The sequence below is a fragment of the Salvelinus alpinus genome, chromosome 4 (assembly GCF_045679555.1).
Source record: "Salvelinus alpinus chromosome 4, SLU_Salpinus.1, whole genome shotgun sequence".
Lineage (NCBI taxonomy): Eukaryota > Metazoa > Chordata > Actinopteri > Salmoniformes > Salmonidae > Salvelinus > Salvelinus alpinus.
The window spans coordinates 43,627,266-43,650,616 of NC_092089.1; the positions used below are offsets into that span (position 1 = coordinate 43,627,266).

The window sequence follows — 23,351 nt, forward strand, 5'->3', positions numbered from 1 at the left end:
AAGAACAAATTGATTGGGATATTTTAGTTTGGTTTATTCAAGTTGTGTTAACAACATTGACAGTAACATGACGTGTTTCTCCCCATCCTTCCCAAAGGACTTCATGGCTCATAAACTCATGTCTGGTTGGTCTGTAAGAAGAAGCTAGGTAATGATTTAAAGGTAGACAAACCTTAAAGGTATATCAAGTGTGTTTGCATACTTTCAAGTTAAGTATTAGGTTGGCCACAGGAGTCATAAAAAGTTCCCAATTGATGGCACTGATGGATGGGATGTTGGGATGATGGGAGCTTCTTCATCAGCCACAAATGTTTGAAGTTAAAAAAAGGACAGTGAAAGGAGGAACAGGGCCAACAGGAACGCTCAAGATATATATAAAAAAAGCTTATATGGACATAAGGTCACATAGACATTTTCAGCATGGTTGTACGTACGTTCCCGATAGGCCGACGCAACCCCAGTTAATAAGCCTCACCTTTAATTAGGCATGTAAGTCATTGACACCATGAATTCAAAGGATGCTGGGTAGTACAACACATTGCCCATGTGAAGCAACTGTGTAGAAACATTGGAGTGCATTAGAGCACCCTGAATGTAAAGCTGGATTAAAGAGAGAAATGTTTGAGGGCTTGAAGAGCGGATGACACATCATTCTTCAGAAAGAAACATGACATGTCTGTTGTTTCACCTCCTACTGTTTACATTCCCGGAAAGAGTCCTGTCTATGGTTAGAGATGAGGAATGTGAACGATGGAGGAAGGGGAGTCGAGATCTAAGAGGGGGAGGTAAGGAGAGAGATGGTGTATGTAGAGGGGAGAGACAGTAGATGGCAGTGAACCATTCAATTCACCTTAAGTGCTACCTGTCCCAGACCTGCTGTTTTCAACTCTCTAGAGACTGCAGGAGCGGTAGAGATACTCTTAATGATCGGCTATGAAAGGCCAACTGACATTTACTCCTGATTATTATTTGACCATGCTGGTCATTTATGAACATTTGAACATCTTCGCCATGTTCTGTTATAATCTCCACCCGGCACAGCCAGAAGAGGACTGGCCACCCCTCATAGCCTGGTTCCTCTCTAGGTTTCTTCCTAGGTTTTGGCCTTTCTAGGGAGTTTTTCCTAGCCACCGTGCTTCTACACCTGCATTGCTTGCTGTTTGGGGTTTTAGGCTGGGTTTCTGTACAGCACTTCGAGATATTAGCTGATGTACGAAGGGCTATATAAAATAAACTTGATTTGATTTGTCTTAAAGCAGATATCCACAGACTTCCAGTCATCAGCTAATGCTAGTTAGCATTGTCTTGCAAAACTACCTCTAACTTCCTTAATAATGGACACAGAGACATGGAAATGGTATCCACAAGTTCATCTGACTTTGGGGAAGTAGATCCCAAAGTATCCCTTTTAAGACATTTTGGTTTGACAAAAGAAAAATAGTTTTCTCACAAGTTGTGGAAAAGGCAGACGAATTAAGAGGAATGTGAGAAATGGAAGAGAGCAAAAATATGAATAGGGAGAAGGAGACAAGGCAGCTAGGCACAGAGGCACAGTGACATTGTTACCTACCTTTAGCCCATGCAGAGGGAGGCACCTGTCTGTTAATACACTCAATCACTTAATGGCACATGTATATTTAATCACTCTTGTTTTCAGTCTCAACTCGGTAACACACAGGAAAGCACATACGAGAACACACGAGCAAGCACACACGCATGCAAACACACATAAAATCAAATTTTATTGGTCACATACACATGGTTAGCAGATGTTATTGCGAGTGTAGTGAAATGCTTGTGCTTCTAGTTCCTACAGTGCAGCAATATCTAACATGTAATCTAACAATTCCACCACAACTACCTAATACACACAAATCTAAGTAAAGGAATGAAATAAGAATATAGACATATAAATATATGGATGACCAATGACAGAGCGGCATAGGCAAGATGCAATAGATGGTATAAAATACAGTGTATATACATATGAGATGAGTAATGCAAGATATGTAAACATTATTAAAGTGACTAGTGATCTATTTATAAAAGTGGCCAATGATTTCAAGTCTGTAGGCAACAGCCTCTCTGTGTTAGTAAAGGCTGTTTTAACAGTCTGATGGCCTTGAGATAGAAGCTGTTTTTTAGTCTCTCGGTCCCAGCTTTGATGCACCTGTACTGACCTCGCCTTCTGGATGGTAGCGGGGTGAACAGGTAGTGGCTTGGCTGGTTGTTATCCTTGATGATCTTTTTGGCCTTCCTGTGACATTGGATGCTGTAGGTGTCATGGAGGGCAGGTAGTTTGCCTCCGGTGATGCGTTGTGCAGACCTCACTAACCTCTGGAGAGCCTTACGGTTGTGGGCGGTGCAGTTGCCGTACCAGGCGGCGATACAGCCCGACAGGATGCTCTCAATTGTGCAGCTGTAAAAGTTTGTGAGGATTTTAGGTGACAAGCCAAATTTCTTCAGCCTCCTGAGGTCCTCCACACAGTCTGCGTGGGTGGACCATTTCAGTTTGTCCGTGATGTGTACGCCGAGGAACTTAACCTGCCAACTTCTCCACTGCTGTCCCGTCAGTGTGGATCGGGGGTGGCTCCCTCTGCTTTTTCCTGAAGCCCACGATCATCTCCTTTGTTTTGTTGATGCTGAGTGAGAAGTTGTTTTCCTGACACCACACTCCGAGTGCCCTCACCTCCTCCCTTTAGGCTGTCTCGTCATTGTTGGTAATCAAGCCTACTACTGTTGTGTCGTCTGCTAACTTGGTCATTGAGTTGGAGGATTGCATTGCCATGCAGTCATGGGTGAACAGGGAGTACAGGAGGGGGCTGAGCACGCACCCTTGTGGGACCCCAGTGTTGAGGATCAGCGAAGTGGAGATGTTGTTTCCTACCTTCACCACCTGGGGGTGGCCCATCAAGAAGTCCAGGACCCAATTGCACAGGGCGGGGTTGAGACCCAGGGCCTCAAGCTTAATGATGAGCTTGGAGGGTACTATGGTGTTGAATGCTGAGCTATAGTCAATGAACAGCATTCTTACATAGGTATTCCTCTTGTCCAGATGGGATAAGGCAGTGCGATCGCGATTGCATCGTCTGTGAACTATTGGGGCACTAGGCAAATTGAAGTGGGTCTAGGGTGACAGGTAAGGTGGAGGTGATATGATCCTTGACTGGTCTCTCAAAGCACTTCATGATAATAGAAGTGAGTGCTACGGGGCGATAGTCATTTAGTTCAGTTACCTTTGCCTTCTCGGGTACAGAAACAATAGTGGCCATCTTGAAGCATGTGGGGACAACAGACTGGGATAGGGAGAGATTGAATATCTTCGTCAACACACCAGCCAGCTGGTCTGCACATGCTCTGAGGACATGGCTAGGGATGCCGTCTTGGCCGGCAGCCTTGCGAGGGTTAACACGTTTAAATGTCTTACTCACGTCGGCCACGCAGAAGCACAGTCCTTGGTAGCGGGCCGTGTCGGTGGCACTGTGTTATCCTCAAAGCGGGCAAAGGTGTTTAGCTTGTCTGAAAGCAAGACGTCGGTGTCCGCGACGTCGCTGGTTTTCCCTTTGTAGTCCGTGATTGTCTGTAGACCCTGCCACATACGTCTCGTGTCTGAGCCGTTGAATTGTGACACCACTTTGTCTCTATACTGACATTTCGCTTGTTTGAATGCCTTGCGGAGGGAATAACTACACTGTATGTATTCGGCCATATTCCCAGTCACCTTTCCATGGTTTAATGTGGTGGTTCGCGCTTTCAGTATTGCGCGAATGCCGCCATCTATCCACGGTTTATGGTTAGGGTAGGTTTTAATAGTCACAGTAGGTACAACATCTCATATGTACTTCCTTATAAGCTCTCTCACCGAATACGTCAATATTATTCTCTGAGGCTACCCGGAACATGTCCCAGTCCGCATAATCAAAACAATCTTGAAGCGTGGATTCCGATTGGTCAGACCAGTGTTGAATAGTCCTTAGCACCGGTACATCCTGTTTGAGTTTCTGCCTATAGGAACGGAGGAGCAAAATGGAGTTGTGGTCAGATTTGCCGAAGGGAGTGCAGGGGAGGGCCTTGTATTTTTTTAATTTTTTTATTTAACCTTTATTTAACCAGGTAGGCAAATTGAGAACACGTTCTCATTTACAATTGCGACCTGGCCAAGATAAAGCAAAGCAGTTCGACACATACAAGCAGATACGCATTGTGATACGCAGTATGCATTGTGGAAGGTAGAGTAGCAGTAATCCCATGTTTTTCCAGCGCGAGTGCTACAGTCAATATGCTAATAGAATGTAGGTAGCCTTGTTCTTAAATTTGCTTTGTTAAAATCCCCAGCTACAATAAATGCAGCCTCAGGATATATGGCTTCCAGTTTGCATGAAGTCCAGTGAAGTTTCTTGAGCGCCGTCGTGGTATCTGCTTGAGGGGGAGATATACACGGCTGTGACAATAACCAAGGAGAATTTCCTTGGGAGATAATATGGTCGGCATTTGATTGTGAGGAATTCTAGGTCAGGTGAACAGAAGGACTTGAGTTCCTGTATGTTGTTACAATTACACCATGAGTTGTTAATCATGAAACATACACCTCCGCCCTCACGTGAGTGTGTCAGTGAGGGTTGTCCTCAGTGTGGGGCAGTGGTGAAAAGTACCCAATTGTCATACTTGACTAAAAGTAAAGATACCGTAATAGACAATGACTCAAGTGAAAGTCACCCAGTAAAATACTACTTGAGTAAAAGTCTAAAAGTATTGGGTTTTAAATATACTTAAGTATCAAAAGTAAATGTAATTGCTAAAATATACTTAAGTATCAACTGTAAAAGTATAAATAATTTCAAATTCCTTATATTTACCAAACCAGACAGCACAATTTTCTTGTATTTAAGGAAAACCAGGGACACACTCCAACACTGACAATTTACAAACAAAACATTTGTGTTTAGCGAGTCAGCCAGACCAGAGGCACTAGGAATGTTCTCTTGATAAGTGTGTGAATTGGACAATTTTCCTGTCCTGCTAAACATTCAAAATGTAACCAGTACTTTTGGGTGACAAGAATATAAAGAATATTTTCTTTAGGAATGTAGTGATGTAAAAGTACAAGTTGTCAAAAAATATAAATAGTAAAGTACAGGTACCCCAAAAAGTACTTTAAAGTACTTTACACCACGGGTGTGGTTCGGTACAGTACCATGCAGGGCTGGAGTCTGTATCAGTGTTATCTAAACCTCATTACATGAAGCATGATACACGACACATGGTTGAAGGAATTCATTAAATATACAACCTCCCTACTACTCTCTTGTCTCTCGCTCTCAAAGGCATGCAGCACACACACACACCACTCGGTAAGGATTCAATATTTAAATGTTTCATTTTTCTGTCGTCAAAAGGAGTCCTATAGATTGTGATGTCCATGAGCTTGACAAGACATCACCTTTAGAGGTTGCTGTGACTACATTATTCAATGGGCTCTGAGCACAGTCCTACTCTCATACATATGGTATGGATTCCATTTTGTATTTGTTTATGCTCAACTAGAATAAAGAAGTAGTTATGATTACATCATAAAACAAACCAGGAAGAGGCAACAGTTCCAGGCATTTGACACACTGCTATTCATTTGGTTCCCAAACGCAGATCATCTTAACGAATCTTTAGGTCTTAATCCTTCTTAATCTCATTCCAGGTGTTTAGGAGAGTGATGTCATTGAGAGTGTGGCATCTATGTATCAAACGTTTCACATTGTTCTTGTAAAATACAGAAGGTTGAAACAGTATTTGGCTGCATTTTGTTTCACCTTTTCTCTCAAGTGCGCTAGTTGCAGTATCTTTTTGTTTTGACGTGACCTCATGTTGTTTCCATGACAGCATAACAAGTCCAACATGCAAACCACATAGTGAGTTAACAATTTAGTAGCAACTTCAACTTTTGAACGCTTCCTCAAAATCTAACATGTACTAAATTGTAATTATAATCTAATAGTTGATTCTGTAGCTGCCATGAGATGTATTTTGTAAATAATGAATTGCAGTGAAAGTATGAATAAAGGCCTTTACATAACATCTGTCCATTCCTCTCCCTCTCTCTCTTTCACCCTTCCTCTCCCTTCCCCTCTCCGTCAGATGATTGCCACACCTCCTCACTCCCCTCGTCTCCCAGGCTCCCCGTCATATCTGGGAGGCCGCTGCGTCCCATGTCCGGCCCCCCCACCCTCCTCTCCTTGCCCCTCCCCTCCCTCCTCTGGAGGGGTGACACTATGTCGGACCCCCCCCCCTCCTACTGTCTCACACACACAATCTGGACCACCTCCGCAGGCACAGCTGGCAGCCTGGAGCCATGATGTATGGCTGCCCCCCGCAGTACTAGCAACGCAGGTAGGGGGCACACTAACGACCAATACTTACTAGTCCAGTGGTCAACAACCCGCTATAGGTACAAGACTACAAGTTGCCCATAGAGACAGATCTAGGATCAGCTTACCTTCCCCAAATCCTAACCTTTATCATTAGGGCGGGGAAACCCAAAACTGACCTCACATCAGTGTCGAGGGTAGAGGCTGATGGTGCCGACGGAGAAGGGCGACATCTTACGAGTTCCAACCCAACTTTGCTCAATAGTGACTTTTATCGCACACTTACACACACACTTTTACACACAATTTGCTGCTGCTACTCTTTATTTTACTCTTATTATTATCTAACCTGATAACTAGTCACTTTACCCTGCCTTCATGTACATATTTACCTCAAATAAGTCGTACCTTTAAACTGCATTGTTGGTTAAGGGCTCATAAGCAAGCATTTCACAGTAAAGTCTACACCAGTTGTATTCGGCGCATGTGATAAACAAAATTTGATTTAGATTTGATTTGAGTGTGAGATAGTGATTTGAGTTAAATTCACAGCTTGCAACTCAACCATGTTCCTGGAGGGCTACAAGAATTTAAGAGTGAACTGTGTAGGATTATGCTAGCTATGTTCTAATATTTGTTTTAGGGAATGGCTGATCTAAGACCAGTCCTACCAGTATATAACTTCCCACACATATAGTCAATGCTGTTGTTATCTCTGGCATTCCTGCTCTAACTGCTGGTGTTCTTATCAGTGCTGTTTTAGCTGGCCCTCTCCTACTCTCTTATTTGCTAATCTCTTCTGCTCCTAATTCACTGGGCATGGCAATGTTCTCTTTCCCCTCTCTCTGTCTATCCTTTATCTATCGTTCTTTTTTCCACCCATTTATCCAAGATGTTGGCAACAATTTAGAAATCTTTTTTTTTTTTTTATATAAAAAAATAATAATAATTCACTAACCCTTCCACTCCTCCCCTGATTGGAGTAAACAAATTAACAAAAACAAATTAACAACAACACTTCTACTTCCAGCTTATACTATCAGGAATCAAGGTAAGACCCAGATGCAGACACGTCAAATTGACAATGGTTTAATATTTCAGACATATTTACAGACATATATACTTTTGTACATGTTTCCTCACCAGACATCACCGGCAACAACGTCACCTATGGGCACAAACCCACCGTCTCTGGACCAGACAGGACTGGCAAAAAGTGCTCTTCACTGACGAGTCGCGGTTTTGTCTCACCAGGCGTGATGGTCAGATTTGTGTTTATCGTCGAAGAAATGAGCGTTACTCTGGAGTGGGATCAATTTGGAGGTGGAGGGTCCATCATGGTCTGGGGCGGTGTGTCACAGCATCATCGGACTGAGCTTGTCGTTATTGCAGGCAATCTCAACGCTGTGCGTTGCAGGGAAAACATCTTCCTCCCTCATGTGGTACCCTTCCTGCAAGTTCATCCTGACATGACCCTCCAGCATGACAATGCCACCATACTGCTCATTCTGTGCATGATTTCCTGCAGGACAGGAATGTCAGTGTTCTGCAATGGCTAGCGAAGAGCCCGGATCTCATTCCCATTGAGCACGTCTGGGACCTGTTGGATCGGAGGGTGAGGGCTAGGGCCATTGTGAGGGCTAGGGCCCCCAGAAATGTCCGGGAACTTGCAGGTGCCTTGGTGGAAGAGTGGGGTAACATCTCACAGCAAGAACTGGCAAATCTGGTGCAGTCCATGAGGATGAGATGCACTGCAGTACTTAATGCAGCTGGTGGCCACAGCAGATACTGACTGTTACTTTTGATTTTGACCCCTCCTTTGTTCATTGACACATTATTCCATTTCTGTTAGTCACATGTCTGTGGAACTTGTTCAGATAATGTCTGTTATTGAATCTTGTTATGTTCATACAAATATTTACTCATGTAAAGTTTGCTGAAAATAAACGCAGTTGACAGTGAGAGGACATTTATTTTTTTGCTTAGTTTACATACTATGTAAATGTTACGGACACAATCTATTTTACAATAATTATCTTTTGTTTGTTTTTACTCCTGTCCTTCCGCTACCCTCGACCCCTCCCATCTATTTCAAGACCATCCAGTTTGATTTCTATTTGCCTTATATTTGTAACTGTGCTGTTTAACAAAAGTTCTGAACCTATATACATTTTACGGACACCGGCTACAATTTGGGGGAGGGAGAGATGGGACAGAGACAAACCAGAAGTATAAGTGCAGCCGCCAGCGAATAAAGCTGGGTCATCAACACAACGTACTCTCAAAAACAAGAAGAGGGTCAATCACTAAGCTACAGCCTCACACACTCTCACAAGCAGGATGACTGACTGCTGCTTTCTCCACTAGACCTCTACTCCACTCCTCTCCTCTCCTATCTACTCAACTACTCTACTGTGACACTACCCTCTCCCCCAGTGTGAGTCTGGAGGTTTTTGACACAGAAGAGATGGAGCGGGTACTCCTGGGGGCCCTAGAGGTGTTCAGCAGAGGGGGGCGGGACACTCGCTGAGCCCCCATCACCTCCTATGGCCAGGAGCTGGGCTCCCTGCTGTCACTCACAGAGGAGGAGGCGGGCTGCCAGACCCTGCTCTTCTTCCCGTTTGAGGTGAGGCCTAGTCCAGACTGCTAGGATTGGAGCATCAGATGAATTATCGTGTGTGTGTGTGTGTGTGTGTGTGTGTGTGTGTGTGTGTGTGTGTGTGTGTGTGTGTGTGTGTGTGTGTGTGTGTGTGTGTGTGTGTGTGTGTGTGTGTGTGTGTGTGTGTGTGTGTGTGTGTGTGATAAATATAAGTTGCTGACATGAATGAAATAAAGTAATCTTATTTAGAATGCAGACAGTAACACACACACACACAGTCACATGCGCACGTCTCGTGCAAGCAGTGGCAGCACGTCTTGGGTTATTTTGTTGCAAATACACACAGCCACTCACTGATGCTCTTGTCTTTGTTTATTATGGAAAGAGCTTTTCATACACTCTCTTTCTCCCTCCTCTGTCTTGCTCTCTCCCCTTTATCTCTCTCTCTCTGTCTCTCGCTCGCTCTTTCGCTCGCTCTCTCCCCTCTATCTCTGTCTCTCTCTATCTCTCTCTCTCTCTCTCTGACACACTGTGGCCCTTGTCTCTTGTCTGTGGTGTGTTAGGAGCAGTCGTCTCAGCTGCAGGGCTTCAGTGCCTCCGCTCCCTCCCTGTGTGCCAGTCCCAGTCTGCGCCAGCTACCCAAAGCCAACCTCCACCCTCCAACCCACGCACACACTCATACACACTCTCAGACACCTCACACACACACCCCTACACACACTCACAAAACCACCAGCATCATCATCATCAGCCTTGCCATCGCTCCTACTCAAACTCCAATTCCATCTCCCAACGCCACTACCAAGGTAGGACAGTAGGACTCTTCATTTGTGAGTGTGTGTGGGGACTCTCCTGTTTTGAAGGGCAGATATTAGTGTGTGTGTTCCTAGCTGTATGCAGCTATGCGGAAGCCTTCTTCCTGTGTTTGTTCTCACTGTGGGCTGCTGCTTCTGTCATTAGCCACGGAACAGAAAGCGCTGTGTTCTCAAGCTCTCCTATCTCCTCTCTCGCTCTCTTCATTTCACCTTTTGCATGTTCACTATTCATCCTTTCATTCCACAGCATCGGCAGAGATCGTTTTAATCACTCCTTGATGGTCGTTAATCAACTGTCTTCTGTTATTTCATCCTTGTCTGTCTTCATGCGTTTGTTAACTCTTGGTCTCAGCCATCGTTTGGATTAGCTGTGTTTGCCAAGAAGCTGCAGAGCAGAGAGAGGTTTGTCACTTATCAGGCGATGCACTTCAATCTATCTGGGATCTTAGGTGTATGTATGTATGTATGTATGTATGTATGTATGTATGTATGTATGTATGTATGTATGTATGTATGTATGTATGTATGGTTTTGCGATAATGGGATGACTAAGTTTGTTACCTCTGTTTCTGCTTTCTGCCTCTCTTCCTCTCTGTATCTATCTGTCTTTCACTTTCACTCTCTGTCTTGTCTGTCTTGTCTGTCTTGTCTGTCTTGTCTGTCTTGTCTGTCTGTCTGTCTTGTCTGTCTTGTCTGTCTGTCTGTCTCAGAGTCTTCCCTGGGCTCTGTATTTGGGGGTTCCACACAGAGGTGAGTTGTGTGTCTCTCTCTCTCTCTTCTTGATGACCGTTGTTCACTCACAACCCTATAGAGCACATGATCTAATCTCATCTGTCACTGACTGCTTTTTGACACACATACCCATAGTAACACACCTTTTCCTCTAATCTAGGCTGAACGCAAACTCGTCCCGTCTTATGGAAGGATGTTTCTCTTCACCTCTTTCTCAGTGTGGATGCGGAGCTTGGTGAGCTGTGGGGGCAAGAAGAGAGGCAGCGGCTGGGCGAAGAGAGAGAGAGGCGGAGGGAGGAGAGAAGGACGGAGGGACTGAGGGGTGCTCCCCCCAGGGAGGAGAGGGGGGAGAAGACGGGAAGCCCTCTGGGACGCACCTTCAGCTTCCTGCGCAAGATGGCCGGCCAGCGCAAGGTGAGAGAGTGAGAGAGAGAGAGAGAGAGAGAGAGAGAGAGAGAGGAGAGTGTGGGTGTGTGTTTCAGAGTGTCTGTGTCTCTCTGTGGTTGTGGGTGCATGTGGATGTGACCCTGTCACAGCTGTCACTATGCAGTAGAGTACTTGAGTAGAGCGCATGACCGTATCTGAGGACAGAGAGTTGGAGTTTGGTAGTAGGCTAGCTTCCCCTGCAGTGTAGAGTCCCAGCAGTGACCCCCAGAGAGGAAGTGACAGTATCTGCTTTATTTAGATTCAGCTGTGAACCACCCCCGGTATCAGTTTTAACACAACCGAGGCAAGGCCCTCCAATTCAACACGTATGCTGTTTGCCAAGACTGTAACACAATGTTACAGCAATGATATATGTACAACAATGTTGTCAAAGCAGTGACCACAACAGTATTATTCATTATGTTGGGCGAGGCTCTCTCTCTTGTGCTGCTTAGATTATTGATGACGATATCTGGCTAGCTGAATTGCAACATGCTCTTGATTTCTGAAAGAACATTTTTAAGTGTTTGTACTAGTGGGGTGGCTGTGTGTGTATGTATGTGTGTGTGTGTCTTTTGTCATTACAACAATCTTTAAACAGCAGGGGGAGACTCTGTTCTGTGAGTTGGATATGAGACGTGATGAGTGAAGAGGAATAAGTAGCACTGTGGCCCTCAGCAGGATGATGTATGGCCAAGTTGATGATTTAGGCATTCCACACTTGAACTGAACTTGGGTACAGCTGGTGCTCTTGTATGTTTGTTATTTGTGTCCTACTAATCTCTCGTGGACAGACGGACATATCATAACTAGTATCAAGAATCTGATGCAATTACGCAAAATTTTACTTCTGGGTTTCAGAGATTACTGTCCTACTAATAAGCCCGACCAAAGAGCAGTATGCACCATCACACTTTTTGGCAAATGTATATTTTCTTTTGACATGTAACACCCTCATATACGTAAAGTTGATGTATTATTCTCTGTATATTGTTTAATAATCAAAAAAACTAAAAACAAGGGAGACTAAAAAAATGCCCTACCAGCCCCTCCAGACTAAGTCCCTGATTTAAGACCCACTGGGTTGCCAGATTCCTCCGAGGTCCTTATCACGGGGGGTTGCCAGATTGTGCCCTCCTTCTCAACTGATAAGAAATCCCACTGATGTCACAGGGGCGTGGCTGTGATTTTGATGATCAGCAGTTCATTTATGCAATGACATCATCGCCTCCGACTCAGATGGCCTGTTAGAGACAGATAGCTGCTGGCCCTGTTTGACGGAGCTATTTCTGGTCTGTGACAACAGCCATCATGTGTGTGTGTGTGTGTGTGTGTGTCTGTGTGTGTGTGTGTGTGCCTGCCTGCGTGTGTGTGCCTGCCTGCGTGTGTGTGTGTGCCTGCTTATGTGTGGTGTGGTGTAACCAGGTATGTGAGGTTTGTCCACACCCATGGTGCTGTATGTTTAGTGGCTACTGGACACCAGACCTTAAGACCGAGATGGACGGACAGACAGACAGAAAAGAGACAAATAAGAGAGAGTGAAAGAGAACAGTAGTCAAAAAGAGAGAGACTGAGCTCACTTCTCCAGACCTTCCCTCTCTACAGCAGTTATGAGCTCTCTCTGTCTCTCTCACTATAACACGTGACGTCTCAAGAAGTCAGCATGTGGAGGAGTCTACTCTGGAATGTGAATCAGTGTGCTTCTGCTGTGTGTCTACAGGACTGTCTGTATTCCTACTGACCTCAGTGTTATATAGAGCTGGCTGATCTGGCTCTATATGTTAGACAGAGACATCTGGTGGCTTTAGATTAAGCCCAGTACTCTCATAATGATAATATGTCATGTCTTTCAGACTGAAGGGAGCTGAGAACAGAACACATTACAAGATCACAAGTCTGTTATTCATATACTCTTAGAAAAAAGGGTTCTTCGACTGTCCCCATAGGAGAACCCTTTTTGGTTCAAGTTTAAACCCTATTTGGTTCAAGGTTGAACCCTATTTGGTTCAAGGTTGAACCCTTTTTGGTTCAAGGTTAAACTCTTTTTGGTTCAAGGTTAAACCCTTTTTGGTTCAAGGTTAAACCCTTTTTGGTTTCAGGTATAACACTTCTTTGGTTCCAGGTATAACCCTTTTGGGTTCTACGTAGAACCCTCTGTGGAAAGGGTTCTACCTGGAACAGAAAGGGCTCAAACCTTGAGCAAAAAGGGTTTAACCTTGAACCAAAAAGGGTTTAACCTTGAACCAAAAAGGGTTTAACCTTGAACCAAAAAAGGTCAAGGTTTTTTCTAAGAGTGTACCTTTACAAATGTGTCTTATACTACTCTGAACAAAAATGTAAACGCAACATGCAACAATTTCAAAGATTTTACTGAGTTACAGTTCATATAAGGAAATGGAAATCAATTAATTAGACCCTAATCTATGGATTTCACATGACATGGGTTGGCCTGGGAGGGCATAGGTCCCCACAAAAGGGCTTTATTACAGAAATAAATACTCCTCAGTTTCATCAGCTGTCCGGGTGGTTGGTCTCAGACGATCCCACAGGTGAAGAAGCCGGATGTGGGGGTCCTGGGCTGGCGTGGTTACAAGTGATCTGTGGTTGTGAGGCCGGTTGGACGTACTGCCAAATTGGAGGCGGCTTATGGTAGAGAAATGAACATTAAATTATCTGGCAACCGCTCTGGTGGACATTCCTGCAGTCAGCATGACAATTGCACGCTCCCTAAAAAACTTGAGACATCTGTGGCATTGTGTTGTGATAAAAATGCAAATTTTAGAGTGGCCTGTTATTGTCCCCAGTACAAGTTGCACCTATGTAATGATCATGCTGTTTAATCAGCTTCTTGATATGCCACACCTGTCAGGTGGATGGATTATCTTGGCAAAGGAGAAATTCTCACTAACAGGGATATAAATTAATTTGTGCACAAAATTTGAGAGAAATACGCTTTTGTGCGTATGGAACATTTCTGGGATCTTTTATTTCAGCTAATGAAACATGGGAACAATACTTTACATGTTGAGTTTCTATTTTTGTTCAGTATATGTTGAGTAGTTGAGTAGGAGGAAGTTATGTCTGTAGATAGACACGACCCTCGCTTAAGAGCAAACACATCTGGACAACATGTGTCATGGTTTTGTTGGTGTGTGTTCACTGTGTCCCAGAGGAAGTGTGTGTGCTCAGCATCATTTATTGGGGTTGTGTGTGTCACTATGTTTAACAGTGAATGTACTTAACAGTTTTGTGTACAATTTAAAAAAAAATGTATTTGTATTTAATAGCTCTTAACCAAAGTCACTATTTTCCCTTCAATCCCTCATTCCTCCTCTATTTTCCCCGCTTTCTCTCTCCATTAGCTCAATCTCTCTCTTTCCCAGCTGGGCAGTTACTGCTTCGGGTGGCAGGATTGCATCAGCAAGCCGGCTTTTCTCCTCCACGATCCCTCTCTCCCCAGCCCCCTCTCTCTCTCCATCACTCCACCCCCACTCCTCCGTTCATATGTCTCAATCCCACCCCATTTTCCTCCCTTGCGCTCAATGCCTCCCCTTCTCTGCGTATTCTCTCTTTCTCTTGCACCCCTTTCTGCTATTCTTCTCTGCCGTCCCTTCTACAGTCCCCTCTCCATTTCTCTCCCTTTGCTTTTCTCTTCACCCTTTAATATATCCCCTTCTTCCTCCATCTTTCCATCATTTCTATTCTCCCTCTCCCTCCCATCTACAGTGTCTGATAATCTCTCTCCGCTTCCTCTCTTCACCACTCTTTATCCCCCCTTCTACCTCCCTCTTTCCACCTCTCGCTCTCTTTTCCACTTATATCTGCCCTATTCCAAATGTCCATTCTGAGGTAGTAGGAGTTTAAACAAACTGAGGCAGGCAGAACAGCGGATATGAAACTCATAAAGAAGCCTGCGGAGGGCCAGAGAATATTAGCCAAGCAAATATACACTGCCTGATTCAAGCTGCCCACGTCTCTCACCACATCCTTTACATATCGTCCAATATCCTATCATACCAACATGTTCACTACTAACTGCTCTTAGTCTCTCTCCTCTGTCCATTCCCCATCGTCACTCTCTTTATCTCTCGCTGTCTTTGTTTTTCCATTCATCATATCGGAAACTCTTATGCGAAGGGTCATGTTATAGATGCTTATAATTGTTTATGAGGACTCTTTCGCTAAATGACGTGCTCCTCTTTTCTGTTTTGAAAGGGAATATTGTTACCCTCTTATCATGCTGTTACACATTTTCTCATTCTCTAACACACACACACACACACACACACACACACACACACACACTCTTTCTCTCACTCACTCCGTATTGTGAGGCGTTGTTGTCTCCCTCACAATAACTCTTCAGAGGGTTAGTGTGTGACAGTGTCACTTAGTGACTTGTGTGATGTTGGGTGACTATGCTCAATAGAAGTATTGTACTGGTTCCAACACCTGTGTGTTATATCATACCACCCAAGTGCCGCCAGGCATCGCACGCACACGCTCACACACACGCACGCATGCATGCAGTCTCACACACACACGCACGCATGAACACACACGTGTGTGTGTGTGTTTGACCATGTCGGAAGGCAATTGGTATCAGATGAGGATTCATGAAGAGAAGATGACGACCTGAGAAAGACGGAGGAGGAGCTGGAGAGGATGACAGTGGAGAAGGAAGGATGCAGATAGCCCTCAACTGAACCAGAGAGGAGGAAGAAAGAGAAACAGAGAGTGATAGTGCATAGTGCATGCTCAGAGAGGTGGAGACGGGGAACGTCCAGTAAAGTAGAAATTGTGTTGAAAGCAGAGAGACTGAAAACGAGTGGGAGGATGAAGAGGCAAGGTCACACAGGCACAGTCCTGTTAGAGAGAATGAATGGTGTGATATTGCAGTTTGGAGGACCGAGTTGTACAGAGGTACATTGGCTGTGGGTGCATGGTTGGGCGTTTTCCTCTCTCATTGCTCTCTAAATGTAGCCCCGGGCCACTCCTTATTTTAACCTCCCCTTCTCCCTCTTTTCCTTCTCTCCATCGTAACATGCCATCTCTATCCCTTTACTATTCTTCTCTTTTCCTTGTTATATTCCCAAATACATTCACCTTTACTTTTTCCAGTCCACATTTTGCCTTCAAGGCATCACCTCCCAACAGATGGTACCTCTCCCATGCATTGCCCAAATGGGAGGTTTTCATAATTATGTTTTTGCCACGTCAACAGGCAAACTCACATTATGTGGCTCAAGTAGCACAGCTTAATAATTGAGGTTTCAAACAACTATAATCTGAAATGTGATGTAAATGTACAGTAATACATAGGGGGCAACCATAGACTGTTCAGGGGCACAACTCATTTAGCGAACCCCTAAATATGAAGCCTAGGTTTACACTCCCAGCAACCTTCACCTCTAGAGGTGTGGTTCAAAAAAATATAGCCACAATCTCATTATTGGCTTTTGATTACGTCTCTTTACCCAGTAGGCGGGTTAAGTACTCAATACTCATCTGTGGTTGGTGAAAAGAATGAAAGGGGATGTTTTGATCTGAATAGCTCCGCATTGAGGCGCGGCTTAAAAATGTTCGCTCCTCCTTCTGAGTGCCGAGTCCGAATTTCCTGCATGAGAAACTGTTCAGTTGTTCGTCGAGGCCCGTACTCAGACATATGGAGAAAAGTTAACGGATTCGCCTTCCATGCGCAATTATCTGACGCCGCCTGTTCCACTGGAAATGTTAAACTGGGATTTTATCTTCGTTTAAGAAAACATTATAATAAAGTGAAAGAGAAGGATTGGAGATCACCTTTGATTTAAATTGAGGATCATTCTCTGTTGATCCCGTCCTCGTTATGTCCCGTGTCACTGAACCGCTGCCAAAAACGCGTCAAGAGAGAATGAAAGAAATCAATTTACGGGTGAGTATGAATAGTCATATGGATATATAACTGTTCAATAAAGTATTCAATAGAATAGATAATACATTTGCATTTTCAATAACAAATTGTTAAAATGTAGTAGGCCACTAGTAGCCTATATCAATAGTTCTGTAACATGGGTTATTCCAACATTATAGTAGCCTACATGTGTCTATTATATAAATAGATAATGATGATGTCTTTACAGTAAAATACAGCAGTGACTTGGAAATCCCCCATTGACTTATTCCGGGTATACCAAGATGAGTGGGGGAAACGAGGGGGCTCCCTTGGACTCCTGCTTTGTATGGTGGCAACTGGCAATGTAATGAAACAACCTTTTAATAATGATTTAGACTACTATTAAGGCTAGTGATTTTGTCTACTTTGTCAATGTTTGCCCCGCCCGTTGCATATCATAGAAAACCATATCGCTTGGCAAAAGGGTTGCATAGTGCGGCACAGTAGCCAAAGCTTGAGACCCCCGAACACGTTGTCGGTGATAGACGAAATAGTTTGGGGGAGGGGGGAAAAACCGCAAGTGTGTGTGTGTGTCATTGGTCTAGTCGTGGACTATACGGAATATTACGGATCAATAATATGTCGAACTGTAATTGCAAAATTATGCAGTTACGCTATTAGACACATGACACGTATTCAAAAATGAATATTGTGCAACTGTTTTCTGAGAGATACCGTTGCAAATGCTCTATAACGGTATACGTCAAAGAGATGCCTATTCTTATAATCATTGTATTTGTTATAACGTCTCCCGGGCTCTGTTGTCTGTCTTCTCCATGGGATTTGGTTGCTGCAGCATGATGATAAGGATACATTGTTTCTGTTTCTCAGTAATTGTATCAAGCACTCTGAAAGTGACAAGGGTTGGACTATAGCACAGTTGTGGATGTGTGTTGCCACATATGCTGCGGAGTACTAGGTCAGACACAGATACTGACATATCCAAATTTCCATAATACAAGTATGTTTATTGAATCTTTACCATGGCTGTAGTCAAAAAGTAGTTTCTCAAATAGCACCTTTTTTTCCTAAGAGTATTTCTAGAACCTAAAAGGGTTATTTGGCTGTCCCCATAGGAGAACCCTTTGAAGAACCATTTTTTGTTCCAGGTAAAACTCGTTTGGTTCCAGGTAGAACCCTTTTGAGTTCCATGTAGAACCCTTTCCACAGAGGGGACAGCCGAAGAACCCTTTTGGAACTCTTTTTTTTCTAAGAGTGTATGGTATGGCTAAAAGATCAGAAGGTTGAATGTGTTTGTGTTAGTTTACAAATCACTTCTTGTCTTGTGTATCTGAGTTCTACTAAACAAGTGTGGTCATGTTGTTTATTGTCCCTTCACACCTGTTCAAATCAGAAATATTTCTACAAGTTTAGCATCCGTTTAGTCCGTCATGTCATCTGTTCACTTCCCTTACCCAGCCTTCTCTTCTGCACCACTTTGGATCCAGATCTGGATCAGGTCTTTGCTTTAACAAAGTCCTCTGAGTATCATTTTAATGCATGAAATATTTTGGCTATATTTTATAGTCTTAGAACATGGCAATAGTACACCCCCCCCCCCCAAACCCCCCCCCCCCCCCGCTGAGGGTGTGTATAATCTGTTGGCTTGTAATTCCTGGTTTGTGACAGGTTATACAGGTGTAATATGATCCTCTTGCTTTATGCCTATCATTATTGCAGCAGTTTTAATTCATCATCTTACTGCTTCCTGATCAGAAGGTAAAATGTGTGTATGTGTGCATGCACATGTATCTATATATATGTGTGTGTGTGTGTGTGTGTGTACAGCGAATGTGTGCTACTATCTCTGTGTACTGTGAGGTTGGTTTGTGTGTATTCTATGATACCTTATCTCACTGCTTTGTGTGTGGTTGAAGTCAGAGCTCAAATGTTTACAGGGAAGTGTACAGTTCCTATGGAAACACAAGTGTCAATGTAGTTCTGTCTTGCGTAGCCTGTTTGGTTAACCTTTAATGGAGAAGGTTTTGTTAGAGCAGGATAGTGGAAAAAGTACAGCTGTTGTGAGCATAGATTGTAAGACCCAGCCAAGTAGTCAGAAGTCCAAATGTAGAAAAACATATTCACCAATGGCAACATTACTAACGAAAATTCCAGTGTGTGTGTGTCATTATGTTGAGGGGAAATGTTAGTGGTTGATGCCCACTGAGTCAGAGAGGTTAGAGTGTGGGATTTCTGTGTGTGCATGCGTACGTATTTGTTTGAATGTGAACATGTGTGTGTGTGTGTGTGTGTTCTTCGTCTGACTGTGGGATTTCAGCCTTTTGGCCAAAGCTAATTTAGCATCCCAGTGTCGTGACCCCCACCCCCACTAGAACAAGCAGACCCAAACACACATGCCAGCAGATGTGACTGGTGGAAAGGCATGAGGGCTGGCATGCATAGTCACACGGAGCCACATGCCAATACAAACTCCTAGAGCCAGACAGTCACATATGAAATACTCCAGGGCTCAATGTCTACACATACACAGACAAATGCGCATGCACACACTTCTGGACTGTGTGTATGTGTGAGAGAAATAGATTTGGCATTGGCATACATTCAGATCAGCCAGAAATCCCATGTTTCATGCATTTCACAACCCACCCCTTTCTTTTCTCTTGGGGGTTCCATTGCTGTTCATTGGACCCTATGCACCCCAGCAAAGTTGCACATCATTGGGTAGAATGTGGGGCAGGACAGAGCAGGGATTGTGATATATACAGCCCTGGGGGAAGATGAGAGGAAGAGAGCGGGAGTGAGAGAGGGTTTGAGTAAAATAGATGGAATGAGAGGGAGAATCAGAGAGGTTGGGAAGGGATAGCGGACGATAGAGAAAGATATTGTGCATGTGTGAGAAAGAGGAAGGAAGCTCTCTTGTCAGTTGTCACAGGGTCTCCATTGTACCAGTTGGGGAATGGCTCTGACTAGTGGGATTTTCCCACATTATCTCTCCCTCATTGCTGTGCCAATAACTCACTGCACACCTAAGTTGCTTTAGATATATTCTATATATTTAGGGCTTTCTTATTGCCGAATCATATATCAGAGTTTTACATCTGCCTGGAAGACTAATATTATGAGATGTGTAGTTGACGTAGGCTGAAAGTGTCTGGGTGAGTCAAAGACAGGAGGTGAGTCAGTCCTTGCCGTATATATCTGTTTGAGACAGGCGAGGAGTGTCTGTGTGATCAGCCTGTTGTATTCTCATTATGTGCTCCAGTGGTCGGTGCCTCCAGGAACAATAGCTAGGTGTCTAAATTGAAGACCTACACTCTTAGCATTGCACGCATGCACGCACACACTCCAGTTGTCAGACTGACCCAGTGCGCTCTGTCGTTAAACCCAAGGCCATAAGCTCCGTAATCTTAAAGAAGCCTTTCCCTGATCATGTGACCTCAGAAACCTGCAATCTGACCCCCCCCCTCCACTCCCCCCGGTCTGCCAATATGACTTATGACCTGTAACCAGAGGTGGGACCAAGTCATTGTTTTACAAGTCACAAGTAAGTCTCAAGTCTTAGCACTCAAGTCACAAGTCAAGACCGTCAAGTATCAAGTCAAGTATCAAGTCCTAAACTTTGAGTTTCGAATCCTAAACAAGTCATAATGTGCTCTTCACCAAATGTAATACCATTTCATATTTTTAACAAGAGTAATAGTTAGTATATTACATTTACGCAAACCATGAATGCTTTTAAAAATATCTCTATATTTATTACTTTCCAAATAAACGTTATATTTCCATTGAAATACATGGGTAGCCATGAGAAAGACCCCCCCAATAGTGATTGACTATCGAGGATCGCTATGGGGCGCAATCGGGCGATGTAGGCTTGTACACAATCGCCCAACCTTGTTTTAGGAACAGCAGTAACATCAGGCAGGATTTAGGCTACCAACTGCCTAGCCAGCTGTAATTCAATCTTGGGTGCAATGATCACGTTCCCACACTGACTGACTGTGTGGAGGCTCATTGATTTAACGTTACGCTAGCCTACATGATACACTAGTAAAGTAATAAAATATATAGCTGTTGGCTATATTAGCCAAGACTTACCGTTCTTTGTGCAGTTTCAAATGTCGAACAAAGTTGGAAATTGTCGCGCCTCCGTCTGTAATTTTCTTCCCGCATGTTTTGCAAGTTGCAATCCGTTTTTTTGTTGATACAGCATCGTCTTTATATCTGAAAATAATAATTTTGGGTATCATCTTTCCAAGGGCTCCATCTGAATTCACCTGCCGACGTTCCTCTGCACTGAAACGCGCAACTTTTTCTCAGCTGGCACAATTTGATTGACTGCTGTCCGATTCAAACTATAATCTGTTAAATGAAGAGTTGATGCGCTGCACACTTTTTTTAATAACATCATTTTTAATATTTGGGCTTGGGGAGGGTATCAAGTTAGTTTGAGCCAAAAGGCTCAAGTCCAAGTCAAGTCACGAGTCATTGGTGTCAAAGTCGAGTTGCAAGCCATCATATTTGTGACTCGAGTCTGACTCGAGTCCAAGTCATGTGGCTCGAGTCCACACCTCTGCCTGTAACCATTCCTTTTTCAGATCTGCAACCCAATGAGAGGAGAAAGACGGAGACCATTGAATCACAATGGATAGAACATTAAACAAATTTAAGGAGTTGATGAGACATTCTTTTGTTACAGGAAATCAAGTCTGACATTTTAAAGTAGAAAGCACTAACTTCAAAAGCCTTTTTCAACCTCAAATACACTACAAGTTTGGATTTCCTGTTGTGCAGGAAAATTCTCAGCAACAAAAGAATGATCAAATTAAGATCCCACATCTGTATGTGACATGCTGAAAGACAACAATACAAGTGTGGAAGCAAGTGACCGGATGTCATTATGTACTCTTAAAACCAAAAATATATAAAATATTATGTTTTACCTAGTCAAAGCGGCATGTAGCCTTCCAAATTGTTATTCATTTAGGTTAAATGGTGACCTGTTGGTTCCATTCATGGTATTTTATATGGGCCCAGTCCTAGATCAGCTTCTGTTTCAGACAGTGCCATAGAGAGGCCATTCTTCAGTGCAGACTCATAAAGTGGACATGCATCATATGTCTGCAGGCACAGTAATAAGGAGTGCCCAGTTAATGGGCCTGAACCGCTCGGTCATGTGACAAAACAGACCATACACTGTACAACATACATGCACGCACACAAACACTTGTGTTCATGGGTTACTACTACACATGAAAAGTTCTTCCCATGAGGCTAAGGTCTGTTTTAACACTTAAAAGTGTGCCCACACACACTCACACTTTAACACAATCACACACACATGGACACACCATCTCACCTTCTGTCGACAGATCACACACACACACACACACACACACACACACACACACACACACACACACACACACACACACTGTCATTGTGGTCACCAGTGTGTGACTGCACCTGTGTAAACAGTGTTGCTTTAGGGGGCTGTTCTCACAGTCAGCCTGGTAACGGACAATGGGTTCACCTCACTAGACTGGTAGGGGAATGGACCAATCACATGGGCAGGGAGGAGAGAGTGAGAGAGCAGGAAAGAAGGAGGACTAGAGATTGAGGAAGAGGAGAGCGACAGGTTTGGCTGGCTACTCAGCCACATAGCTCCAGCCAAATGCCATGCCCCCACTAACGTTTCTTCTCCACGGTCATAGAGCAGTAGAAGACTTCAGTTTGAGTTGTCAGGATAGCGAGTGATTACGAAGGAGGACAAAAGAGAGGGAGGAAAGAAAACATTTAGGAGAAATAAGGATAGGTGGAGGGGCACTTAGTAGTCTGTAGGTAAAGTACTTTGTATAGGGGGTTTGGGTGTTGCAATAGCTAGCATTCTATTACAGGTGTTTTCTTTGGAGCCTTAGCATTGCCGTTGTGAAACCCCCACTAGAGGTGACTGAGTGGGGGTCAGGGGTGGAACCCAAACTAACTAAAGCCAGAGTCACAGGAAGTGAACTCATCAGAGAGCTTCTTAAAACAAACAACACCCTGTGTGAACCTGATGACCAGTCAATAGCCCCAGTTCCCCCCTCACACTACCCCTGAGTGGCTGCTACTGGGTTGAGTCTGCTACAGTAATTACCCAACAGACTGAAATACTGTAGCTTCATCACATTATCCTGGCTTTCATAAGCACTGATCTGAATAGAAGGATTACTAGTGAAAACCTATCTAGTCGTACCTATCAGGGGAAAATACACAAAAAGAGACTATAAATTAGGACTGGAGTCAAATATTGATATAACTTTGTCCAAAATGTATATTGCAATATGTAACTACATAGATTTTCCCTCCCGATCACTAATATAAATTAATATTAGCACATAGCCCGTGATGGCTCTCTGGCCATGCTGAAATGACTGTCTGGGCATAGATAGTTATCACAGCTGGAGCTGAAAGGACCTGGCCTACCATCTGAGCTCGGTTTCCTCTCTCCTCCGTCCTCATCACAGACGGACAAAAAGGCACTC

The 23,351-nt window shown here is 43.9% G+C and overlaps 1 protein-coding gene across 2 annotated transcripts in view; it reads left to right on the top strand.

The window, feature by feature from the left end:
• Positions 1-8,412: 8,412 nt before the first annotated feature.
• LOC139573618 (rho guanine nucleotide exchange factor 2-like) overlaps positions 8,413-23,351 on the top strand; it is a 44,900-nt gene continuing 29,961 nt past the window's right edge. Inside the window, exons 1-3 of one of the 2 annotated variants that reach the window (XM_071397273.1) lie at positions 8,413-8,985; positions 9,522-9,764; positions 10,724-10,919. In XM_071397273.1, the coding sequence (XP_071253374.1) occupies positions 8,906-8,985; positions 9,522-9,764; positions 10,724-10,919 (519 nt within the window). In that variant the 5' untranslated portion in view covers positions 8,413-8,905. Of the gene's footprint in view, positions 8,986-9,521; positions 9,765-10,723; positions 10,920-16,551; positions 16,846-23,351 lie in introns of those variants that run through there. The other variant, XM_071397274.1, reaches the window with a different exon arrangement.